General features: G+C 31.6%; 1 protein-coding gene across 2 annotated transcripts; it reads left to right on the top strand.

Moving 5' to 3' along the window:
• The first annotated feature begins 6,924 nt into the window (after positions 1-6,924).
• LOC110722837 (homeobox-leucine zipper protein HAT4-like) lies at positions 6,925-8,838 on the top strand. Of its 2 annotated transcripts, none has more exons than XM_021902138.1 (4): positions 6,925-7,378; positions 7,471-7,787; positions 7,870-7,949; positions 8,079-8,838. In XM_021902138.1, the coding sequence occupies exons 1-4, from the start codon at positions 7,039-7,041 to the stop codon at positions 8,449-8,451; spliced, it is 1,110 nt and encodes a 369-aa protein (XP_021757830.1). In that variant the 5' UTR covers positions 6,925-7,038; the 3' UTR covers positions 8,452-8,838. The 2 variants fall into 2 exon arrangements, with proteins under 2 accessions (XP_021757830.1, XP_021757829.1); XM_021902137.1 differs by having other exon boundaries at positions 7,039-7,378; positions 7,858-7,949.
• The last annotated feature ends 4,211 nt before the right edge of the window (positions 8,839-13,049 follow it).

Below are 13,049 nucleotides of genomic sequence, written 5' to 3'. Positions count from 1 at the left end.
GATTTGAATCCCACACGAGTGCACAACCGCACTTTTAAAATTGAGTACCAATTATATATATATATTTAAAAGGAACTTAAAAATGAGTGTGATCTTGTTTTTTTTGAGCTTTTGATGAAAAAAGCAGATCACGACAGTTCTAAAGAATATAGCATACCTCATTGAGTAGTAAATTGTAAATTAATTGAAGTCTTTCTAGAGCCAAATAGAACCAAATTGTGTTACTATTACTAGTACTTACAAATTAAAGAGAAGCAATATTAGATTTTGTTGAGGGAATTGAAAAACCTCTGTTACGTTTATGAAAAAAAAAAAAAAAGACCTCACAACCAAAATTAAATTATGAAAATTATAATGAAGAGAAAAAAAAGAGGGGGTCAATGATTGTAAGCTTATAGGTGTCGGGTCAAAGAGACACAACATAACACGCACGATCGGATGGGTTTGCCGTATGCGTGGATCCCACTTTCCTCCTTTTTCTTTATTTTCTAAAAATACTTAATTCGTTTGCATGGGAAGGGTGAGGAGTGTGGTATGACACCCACGTGTTACCCAGCACAACATGTTTTGGGCCACGTGAGTTCCTCATCTAAATATTCAATTAAACAAATTAATGTTTTTTCTTAATAAAAATAAATAATAATAATAATAATAATAAATGTATTTAATTATTCTGTCTTATTCTCAAAATACCCTCCATCTTACACTTCATTTTCACAAATGACCCCTCATCACCCTCACGCCCACGTGAATTCCCACCCGCCCATGTCCCAAACCCATCTCCCCCATCCGGGTCCACGTCCACCCCTTCTCATTTATTGTTTTCATGACTTTGGCTCTTTTGCCTATTCAACTAACTACCCCCCCTACATTTTTCCTCCAATTATCCTTTCTCTTCATTCATTTTTCTCTTCCTATTTTTGGTATCTTCATTATTATTTCTTAGCTTGCCCCTCCCTTTTATTCCTATGTTTTAATTATCGCACTTGGCCGTGTTAAGTTAAGACATGTAACGTGTTTACCTACTCATGAATTGGCTCTATACGACACGTACTGTATTGTGGTTTTATACAGTGTCGTGTCTATATATATATTTCTCTTAAATGAATTATAATTACTCATGCACGTATGGACTTTAGTTATATTTAATTATCAAGATTAAACATGTTTTTTTTAAAAAATAAAATAAAATTAAACCCTAATTATTATTCCTTGATATAGATGTGGTTGACAATTCCTAAATCGTCCTTTGTAGTTATTAGCAAATTTATTACTCCGTATCATCTAATAAAAGAAAAAAATTAGAAATTTATTTAGTTATTGGTTTGATTCTAAATCATTAATAATAAAATGTCTAGAAGTCAACAAAAACAAGCAAAGGTAGAACAAAGAAATAAAAGGTTTGTCATTTAGCACCATCAATAAAACTATACACATAATGATTTAAGAAGAATATCACATCAGAGATTGATTAATCTGTCGACATTTAATTCATGTATTATATCATTAGCATATTTCACCGTACTAATAAAATTAAACTCAATAACTTCAAATTTAAACAATCAACAACCAATAATAATTGATTGTCAAATGAGAAAAAATAAAATAAAAATAGAACTAACATCTTAGACCCTGTTTTTTTAAGCTTTTGGATAAATAGAACAAAGTACTACCTCTGTTTCATATTATGTGCAACATTTACTAAAAATAGATGTTACACTTTATTTGCAATAAATGTTTCTTCTTTGATTGGTTGTCATTTCTCTCCTCATTCCATGGTTTTTTTGTTAATATTTCTCTCTTCATTTACCACTCACATACAAATTTTATCTAGGATGGTTTTTTTGTTAATATTTCTCTCTTCATTTACCACTTACATACAAATTTTATCTAGGAATTTGTGTCGATGTTTTTGTTGGACATAATGTGTAACGGAGGTAGGCCCTGTTCGGCTGTTCTTTTGAGCTTCAGGGCAGAGCAGGGTAGGACAGAGCAGAGCAGTGTAGAATAGAGCAGGGATAGGTTTTCACACATTGCGAAGCAGAGCAGGACAAAGCAAAGCAGCTCTAAAAAACCGGATCTGTAGTAGATTGAGCTTGAAAACGAAATTTTCACAGAGTAGAGCAGAACAAAACAGTAGTCCCTCCGTTTCATAATGATGTTCCTGTTTCGCAGATCGATGTAAATTTTTACCCATCTTTGACCGCAAATATTTATAATCTCACACTAGCAAAAATTAAAAAAGTTATATATTAATAATCTACTCACCAAGACGAATCAAACTCAATCCCACATAACTATATTTGCTCTTATAGATTAAGAGAAATTTAGAAGATTCTCTCTTTCTTAAAAAAGTCAAAGATTTCAAACATGAACATCATCGTCCAACGGAATAAAAAAAGGATGTTAATCTAAATGTAGCAACCTTCCATTGTAAAAGTATTCAAAAAGCATTTTTTTTTAAAAAATAAAATAAAAAAAAGGTTGGTATACAAAGCTCATAATTGCAAGGCTGTAGTATGCAGAAATAGGCACCACCCTCCATATGCAATCATGGCATTCTTATGACCCAACTCGATTCTCTTTGGACATTTCCTCTGTTTAATCCACTGCGCTATTATTTGTGGGACCCACTCCCTTTTTTATCTCTTCTTCTCCTTCACATTCATTGTAGTCGCGTGACTTCACGTTCTCATTTCATTAGAGAATCAGAATCCTAGGCTCAATTTTACTTCTTTTTTATGAGGGTGAATTACACGCGCCAATCCTTAAAAATAGAAATTGAAAAATAAATTGAAGAAAAAGCAAAAAAGATGTATCTGACCAAAGAAAGACATTATAAGAGGGAAAGGGTTAAGAAAGCGACTCCTTTGTCGGGGAGATCTACACCCCTCGTGCAGTCGTGCTCATACTCCCCTGCCTTCCTTTTTTATTATTTTATTTTTTCAAAGTACTCTTTTCTTGAATTAATTTATTAATATTTTATAGTATAAGTTTTTTTTTTTTTATTTAATTTGTTGGTAGTCCAAAGAGTTAAGTCAAGGCTCAAAAGAACAAAAAATACTTAAAGATGCTTAATATAGTCAGTCCTAGGTTGTGGTGACTAATAAGCATTAGAAATTGCTTTACAAATCTATTAGACTTATTTTATTTCGTTAAAAACAAGTCCAAATAAATAATTATAGACCATTAACTTATGTCTCACTACTTTAGTACATATACAGGTTATGCGAAATTTTCTATAATTTGATTTATAATGTATCTATGCTGAAGAACGCAAATTAATCAGTAATATAGTTGTAAGAATATACAAATATTCTTTAAAATCTTGTTGGCTCTTTATTGTTCTATAAAAATAATTCCTAAAATAGACATTCCGTATATTAATAACATTGTATTAAAAAAAAGTTCATGTAGTATACACATATCTTATACTCCGTACAAGTAATACCCACTAAAAAAACATATGATTACCAAAATCACAACGAAAGGGAGTGTCATATGAAAAAAGTTACTAAACCCATACAATGAATAAATGATGGTACAGTAATGAATTTTAGGAAGATGGGAGGAGTAATTAAAAAGGTAGGACCAAGTGTGATGGAAACAATATGATGAGGTTTTGATCTGTATTGTTTCTCCCCAATCATAGCCATCCAATCTGCTCATGATTTGATGCTTGTCAATGTCTCCCCTTTTTCTTTTAAATTTTTTTTTTTTTTGAAACAAAATAAACATACCCTAAGTTTGAGTTAGGTTAGGTTAGGATTATTGGTTCGTTCAATGATAGGGGGTTGAGTTCAAAGAAGATCAGAGCCGTTGATTTAAAGTAAGGTAAGACTTTGGAAATCAACGGGTGATGATTAATGCAAGGACTTTTTTGATGGGTCATGTCTATCTGATGGTGGGGTCGGGTAAATGTAATTAATGAATGATGAGGGCTGTGTGTGTGATATGATGGTGTTTTCTGCTGTTGGTTAATTTCTCTCTCTTTTTATTTTGTCCTCGATTTTTCCCCTTTTATTTTTACATTTTCTTATGCAAGATTACCTAATTTTTATTGTACATACGTTGAAGTTTTGAACCTATTTTTGTGTATTTTTTTATATCTTCCTTTTGGTGCATTATCTTTCATTTGCTTTATTTTTTAGGTAGGGTTGTACCGGTTATTGAGGAAAGTGGGGTTTTTTACTGTCTCTTTGTCTCTAAGTTAATGATTTTAGATTATGTTGAGTTATTAATTTTTGTTTTGTTGATGATTACAAGACTAATGGTCAAAATCTCACTTAAAGAGTTAAAGATCACAATTTTGAAACACTAATTTAAAATAAGAGCATGAATATGATTTCTAACACATACATGTACACCAATCTTCTAACTCGAAATTGGATTTTTAATTTGATAATCATGTTAGAACTAATTTTCGCAAGAATGGTATATTGGGATTATTGAAGTACTCCCTCCGTCCCTAAATTACATTCCTATTTCTAGCATTTATTCCTCACATAATAGAGGAAAATAGGAATGTAATTTAGGGACGGAGGGAGTAAACAATTTGAGAGCTTAATTAATTTAGCAGTTGAGAAATTTTATCATGTGAATTTATCACTGATAGAGTACAAAATATATTCTTGGGCTTCAACCAAAAACTTAAGCTGATGGTTGAGACCCAAAAATATATTTTATACTCTATCATTCACAAGCTTTCTTGTCCTCGAAATAACTCTTCCTCGATACTTTAATCACTTACGTAAAATAAAATGGCACCAAATAATGATTGAATTAGAAGTCAAAAGTGTGAGGCGTGACTAATGTTATATGAAATCTTAACTTCATCCTCAATGAAGTGAAGATGAAAGATTATACGTACAATAGTGGCCTAAAATTGTGCCTCGATGGTAGAGATTATAATTAATTTACGGTGCTATTTTAGTACTCCATATTATTCTTAATCTGATCTTAACCTAATCTTAAGACCAAACATACAAATGAAAAAGGATGAAAAAAGACAACACATCTACAATTTATTATTGTACTTCAAAAATTAATCTAAAAAATAAATACAAGTAGCTTAAATGGATTGACCAAAATACTCTCCTCTCTACCCTATTTATAGATAATTGACCAAAATAACTGAAACAATTATGAATTGAGGATTGACCAAAATAAATATAAAATATTAGGTGCAAGCGTGTAACATTACATAAAATAAAATGCTATAAAGATGCCACATTAAAAACTCACAATAAACAAATAAGGAGTTGTAAGTTGTAACTTCATGTGGTTTGTGCATGAATTGAATGGGTGTAACTACTACATAGAAATTCAATTAATTGGGGTGATACCATATATAATGTGAAAACCTCTACCTCGTGAGATGAAAAAATAATTAAAGGCTAAGAATTTAATTCATTTCTAAATGCTTTCACGTTTGTTCACGTTTCACTCATCAATAGGAGTAGAGTCAAAGGTATTTATTACTGTGGTAAATGGTAATAACTCCTTTTTACCCCCCATTCCTCAAAATTAATTAAAGAAGTGTGTGATTAATAATTAGGTATGTACCCTAAAATAGATAAAGTAAAGTTAAAAAAATTCTTAGCTTCATTAACAAGAGAAGTACTAAAATGTTAAATTAATGCATTTTGTTTGCTAGAATAACACTTTAATTTTACTTTTTGGAAAAAATGGTGGTTTTTAAGATGGAAAATGAGAAAATAAAATAGGGTAAAAGTTTAGGTAAAGGGTGCATAAAAAGTAGAGGGAATTGAATTGGAACTCTAAATAAAGAAAACACATAAATTGCATTTTCAAACACCTGAAAGGAAACCAATCTTCTTAATTTTCTCTCTCCTAATTTTTTTTTTTATTAATATATTTTTAATTTATAATTTCACTAACCTTCTACCGTTCGCAGTCAACGGTCAGCAGAGGACCCATACGCATGCAATTTGGCAAAGCAAAACCAAGATTACGAGATAAAGTCCATTCATAAACATCAAATTTACTAACCCTTTTTTCCTCCTCCTTTTCAGAGATCATTAAAGGATGCATTATTCTGGCATTCTTTTTTTCTTACTTTCTTTCTTAATTATTTTTAGTCAAATCCCATCTAACTCTTCTTATTTTACTTTAATTAATCTCTTTGTAATTTTGTTAGAATCGTTCAATTTATAATACCTGTAAGTCATAATTGTAATTTATCAAATACGGAGCATTAAGATTATGCATAGGATGAAATGAATATATGTTCAAATTAGATCAAATAATTTATATGAACTAACAAAATTGTAATGATAAGAAGGTTTGATTAGAGGTTAGAGCTTTTTTGTACTATAAATTCTTATATGTGGGTGGTCACGCATTATGGATGGTCAATGTTATATGGATTACTCGATTAGTATTACAGTAATTATGGACTGCTTAGTTAATACGGAGTATTGTTATAAGGATAATTTTATTCCTTTTACAAGTAGTCGCCTTGTGTGAATAGCCACACACAAAGAATACATTTCTTTTACCTTGAAAATACTCCGTATAACAGTAAAAAAAAAATTTGTGAATTGAGTGATAGGTCCTACCAAATCCTAAGGAAAATATTATGCAGGTTGAGAAAATAGTGATAATAAAGGCAAATGAGTAGTCCAAGACACAAACAAGACAACCTCTTTCGATACAGTAAATTCCCAGATTTTACTACCCAATAACAACACCCAACAGTTAATTACTCTACTGATTAAAATAAAAATAAAAATAAAAAAATGATTGAGAAAAAAAAAGGAGAGAGAAACGACGACTAGTGCATCCCCTCTCATTAATTAGTTTTCTCTCTCCACACTGACAACATGTCATGATTGAACTGTTACACTTACATCCCTCCCTCTCCACCTCTTTCTTTTCTATATAATCCCCCTTTCCTCTTCTTCTCCCTACCTCCCCATCTTCCCCCTTTTCCTTCACACTTTCTCTCTCTACAATCTTCAACTTTCTGGGTTTATTGTTATTATTATTCCATTCTCATCATACAACTACACCAACATGATGGTTGCTGGTAAAGAAGATTTGGGTTTAAGCTTGTGTTTAGGATCCTCTAATCCTAACAACAACAACAACAACAATACTACTACAAGTACTAGTGGAAATACTCATAATCATACCAGTAATATTGGGTTTTTCATGAATAATAATAGTAATAATCGTAATTTTAATCATCATCATCAACCTCAACCACAACCTCAAACGACGTCGTCTAACGCCTCCCCGCTTCAGCTAAATCTCATGATGATGCCTTCCTTAGCTTCTTCCACCGCTTCTCCTTCTCCTCTTCTCCAGAAGCTTCCATGGAACCGTAGCACCGACTCCTTCCCACCTTCTTCCGGTCAGTTCAGACTTCAGATCTACTTTCTCTACCTTTCCACTTTTATTTATTTTTTCTGGTTATTAATCCGGTTTTATATTCGGTTTTTTCAGATCGGAACTCAGACTCAAGCCGGTCATTTCTCCGGGGAATCGACGTAAACAGACCCGCCGGCGGTGACGAGGAAGACGCCGGAGTATCATCCCCAAACAGCACCGTTTCAACCGTAAGCGGTAAACGGAGCTCCGGCGAGAGAGACTCCATGACAACCGCCGGCGCCGGTGACGATATCGAGGTTGAAAGAGCTTCGTCTCGCGGATTAAGCGACGACGAAGACGGCGGCGAAAATTCTAGAAAGAAACTCCGATTAACCAAAGATCAATCCGCTATCCTTGAAGAAAGCTTCAAAGAACACAACACCCTCAATCCCGTACGTATTTTATATAACACCTTTTTTCTATAATAAGGGTATTTTAGTCATTTCACTCACATGGTTTTAGCTTTCTTTACAGAAGCAAAAGCTGGCTCTGGCAAAACGTCTCGGCCTTAGGCCACGCCAAGTCGAGGTCTGGTTCCAGAACCGTCGAGCAAGGTACGATAATCAGAGCCGTTTCTCGGTTTCTGTCATTTTAGAACAATCAATTCCGATTTTACCCTTGCGAGTAAATGATATTAAGTGTTATGTATTAACGGTTTTATCATACTTGATTTGATATTACAGGACAAAGTTGAAGCAAACAGAAGTAGATTGCGAGTTCTTGAAGCGGTGTTGTGAGCAACTAACAGAAGAAAATAGGAGGCTGCAAAAGGAAGTGCAAGAACTAAGAGCGTTAAAATTGTCCCCACAATTTTACATGCAAATGACCCCACCAACTACCCTCACCATGTGCCCTTCATGTGAGCGTGTGGCGGTCCCACCTTCCGCCACCTCAGCATCGCCTGCTACTCAGCTTCAACAACAGCCTTCTGCTACTACTATCCCTGATTCACGGCCCAATCACACGGCCCACCATCGGCCCATGCCTGTTAACCCGTGGGCGGTTGCTGCCCCCGTGCCGATCCGATCTTTCGAGGCGCTTCGAACTCGCTCGTGATCAAGGATGTTTTCGTCATTTGACAAGTTTTGTTTATCAGATCTGGAGGATGAGAGGGAAAGAAAAAGAGAGATGTTATGTGATGAACTGATGATATAAAAATTAGTCATGTAATGTTTTGATTTGTTAGGATTAATATGGTGATTTTGATGTGGTCTTTAATATGTTTTGGTTTTTATTGACCCATCAATCAAAATTAGATCAAACCAAAAAAAAAAAAAATCATCCTCTTTTAGTGAATGTTATTTAGCTTTTTTTTTGTTTAATTACAAAAAATAGTGCTGATTTGGCTCCCTAGATTCAGGAGAAAGGTATGAGGAGTAGAGAAGTATGTTTAGTTGTAAATTATCTATCTAATTAATTAAATTTAATTATATTATTATATAATTGGATCATTAGCTTACAATTTTCCCATATTTGTGGCAATCCTGTTTTCCTTCCCTGCATTTTCTCTTGCATGACCCAATCATTTACTCCTTAACTTGTGATTATTATTTGGGGCCCTAATTATTGCTGCTATAAATGAGAATAGTGTGAATCGGAGAATTTCTTCTTAATCAAATTAAAGCTATATTCAAATCAAGAACGAAATTACTGCGACGGAGCAGTTCAAGGCTAATTCCTCTTGGCCTCTTTAGATTTAGTCGTCACGTTATCATTATGATGTATAAATATTTTCATTTAGCTATAACATAGTCAAATTTTAACATGGGACATATTTGAATTTGGAATTGAAAAGTGATTATTATTATTATTATTTTATTTTTTTTTATCATTTGAGAATCATGTTTACTTTTCAAGTTTGTCAAGGAAAAATAGCAGCAAATTGTGTTAAAGAAGCAATTTTTGCTAATTTGTTCCCTGGCCTGCAAAATCAATGCATTCATTAAGATGAAATGACACAATCACCCTTCTACTTCATTTAGTAATTTGTTCTTTATTTAGAATATGTACAATATTTGTCTGTCAAAAATAAATAAATAAATTATACTTTGTGTTTTACACAGTTAGATCTTTGTCAAATTATATATTATTACATAAAAGTTGGGAAAAAAAAACATACCACTTGTTAATTCCTTTCTACGTAGTAGTTCAATTTACTTGGTAAGGATAAAAATTTACTTGTACAAAAAGCATGTTTGATTATGGTATAAAACAAATTCTTGCATAGTAAGAGATTAGTTGGATAATTAACGCTACTCTTTAGTTTTCTCAACTGCCACTCTTCTTTTGAGACCAATCAATTTTTGTATAAAGAGTACTTATTTAGTTAATTACCACCAAACCAACAAAATAGGCAATATAGATGAGAAGGCAAATTTCATCATTATGAGTAGTAGCTAGGGTTGATTATACCCAATACAATTGGAAAAGATGGATTAATTAATTGCAAGGTAAACACGCCAAAGTTAGATCAATTTATGACTTGTATTGCTGTACCAAAATATATTGTTTGAAATACTTGTTCTATATAGCCTTCCTTAATAGAATAGATACATGGAATAACTGAGATATAATTGCTAAAAGATCACTAGAACGTTTTTGTAGAGTTTCCCCCCTAAATTATTGTTATATACCAAGTGTATAGGGCGTGTTAGTGTGTATAGCATAAACTTGGCAGTTTTGGTAAAAGGGTATCGCTAATTTTGTGACCGATTAGCCCCTAACTTTTTAAAATTTTAGTCTTTTTTTTTTTTTTTTTTTTTTTTGTCATTTTTATGTTTATATCACTTGGTAAAAGGGTATCGCTAACTTTGTGACCGATTAGCCACTTACTATTTAAAATTTTAGTCTTTTCTGTGTAAAATATTTGGATTTACAAATTTTGATGATTAAATATGATTGTGTTTCTATTGATAGTTGATTGATTGAGAGTAAAACTTAAAAATTGAGAAAATTAATCAAATGAATGATTGTTATAATGCTTGCCTGTAATTGGACGATTGCCACCGGCAACTCAAAGCAGACCTCACTTTAAAATAGGCTTTCAAAGTGTGAAATGTCTACATTGTAGCCTAACATTTCATTATTATTATTATTATTATTTTGAAAGGATGTAGCTTAACATGTCATCATTAACTAAGAATGTCACCTTTTCTTAACTAAAACATCCATATCTATAACTTCGATTGGAATATTCTTACTCCGTATTTAGGATTTATGATTCAACGGGTTTCCAATCTTACCCTTTTCTAAATAGCCTCAATTCCTTGTTTTTCCAGACATCTTCTATTTCGAACTCCTTAAGTAGTCCTTATAAAGTTATAAGAATATAAGTAACATTATTTCTTTGCTATTTAGGACATGTTCTCATACGTTAAAATTCAGTTCAACTTCTAATTTCCTTCTCTTATAAAATACTCATTTCAATTTAGTTCAGTTCAGTTCAGTTCAACTCATTTCAGTTCAGTTCAGTTCAGTTAATGAGAATAGGATCTTACCTTTGTTTTAAAGTGTCTTTACATATTATTCCCTCCGTCCTCGAAAGAACGACTCATTTGGCCTAATTTTAGTCTAAAAAAAAATGACTCATTAGCATTAAAATACCCATCAATTTACAACAATATTTGTGCAAAATTAGCTTCTCCGTATAAAATTTTATTTTTCCATATATTTTTATTACTATCTCTCTCCTTTTTTTTATAAACCCCATATAAATTTATTTTTCCAATATAACTTTACTTCTCTTTATTTAACTTTATTAATATCCACAAAATCAACCCAAAAGGGTCGTTTCTTTCGAGGACGGGGGGAGTATATATTAGCCGTATTATCTATAATTACATCATTTTTTTTTAAAAAAAGAAAGTGATATGTTAAAAGATTTTGAAACAAACATAATAAGATTTAAATTTTTTTCAATTAGGTATACATTTAAATCATCAATTACAATTAAAATTTAGCATGTTTAGTAGGTGGCTCTATATACTTTGTTTTATGTACACCTACCAAAATACTTTGGTTTCTATTTTATTGTTTATTATCTATTTATTTTTATTTTTTGTGATTTTTATTTTGATTATGTACCTTATTCAGTAAAATTTGCTGTGAAAAATTACAGTAAACATCCAAATAATTAGTTGCCCGCACCAAAAAATCTAAAATTTTCACCAAGTAATGAAAATTGACCTAACAAAAAATCAAATTTGAAAATCCATGAACTTCAATTAACATGATTGTCAATTTGTCACGTTTGGTTTGCCAACTTTTATAGCAAGTCCTTGAAGACCCGCACTAGCTTAAAACATCCAAATCCAAATAAAAATTTGAAAGATTATTCTAATTTCTGTTCTCACGATAAATTACTAAAGGTCGATTTCAAAATTCCACCCGATTTACATAAACCTATGGTAAAAACAACTTCGTAGGCAGCATGGGCGGATCTAGGGTGGTTCAAGGGGGTTCATTGAACCCCCAGATTTTTTGAAAAAAAATTATAAGTTTTGATATTTTTTTTTTTTAAAAAGAAAACAATAAGGTTAAAACAAATTTTTGTGAAGTAAATAAACAAATATGTAACTCTGGTACATTGGTAAGGGAGTGACTAATAGAGTAGTGAGGCTCCTCTTGATCATGGGTTCGAGAACAACCACCCTCATTTTTTTGCTTTGTTTTGTTTTGTTTTTTTTTCCCCTTTCGATTTCTTCCGTTGTTCTTTATGAATTAGTCCATAGTTGGTTCAATAATTTTAGGAGTAGTATGTTGGTCATTTTGTTAAATTAGAGAGTCAAATGAATTTAGAAGTTAATGAGTTTATTTAGTGGGTTTAATCATGACATTATACTTTCAGTTTTTTAGCTTATTATTTGTTGTTTGTTAGCCTACATATATGGCTCTTGTATTTAGTGAATTAAGCATGAAGAAATATTATGAGTTCTTTATTTTACTTGCTTCATACTTATCTAATATTATTATTGTTTTTATCCTTTAGTACGTATTAGTTTCAACAGTCCCCTTATTCCTCTACTCCTCTTAATTATTAAATCTTTATTTGTTTGTAAATTAGTGATAATTAGATTAATTATTGATTTGTTTAATTAGTTTTGATATATTGTTGACGTACAAATTGAATTTAGAAACTTAGAATTTAAAATTTTTACTTGGTCTTTTAATTGATAATTAGAAAAAAAATTCATTGTCAAATTTGTGTTTATTGGGGACTTGAGATTTTTGTTTTTCGTGTAATATTCATTTTTTGCAATATAATTATAGATTTATCATTTATAGAAGTAGTAATGTTTTAGCACGCTTTCAAAGTATAAAACTCGAAGAATTCTTTTGTAGGTTTTTTTTTAATTATTTATTTATTTATTATTTTGCAACTGTTAAATCCATCCATTTGTAATAAAAAATTTGAACTTATATATTGAATATTTAATTAATATATGAGCATCGTTTGTTTTTTAAGATTCCGAACCCACAGTTCGGAAATTCCTGGATACGCCACTGGTAGGCAGTAGCTCTTGGAATAAACGTAGAGAGTACAAGACTCTTCCACGCATAGTTTTAGAAGTGGGGACAAATTGCAAGCAAAGTGCCAGCCAAAAATGATAATCCCAAAAGGCACAATACCCTCGTAACCATATTCCTTCATTAAG

This window comes from Chenopodium quinoa, unplaced genomic scaffold, assembly GCF_001683475.1.
Source record: "Chenopodium quinoa cultivar QQ74 unplaced genomic scaffold, ASM168347v1, whole genome shotgun sequence".
Taxonomy (NCBI): Eukaryota; Viridiplantae; Streptophyta; class Magnoliopsida; order Caryophyllales; family Amaranthaceae; genus Chenopodium; species Chenopodium quinoa.
The sequence above is the reverse complement of the archived record's forward strand: the minus strand, read 5'-3'. Positions and strand labels throughout refer to the sequence as shown.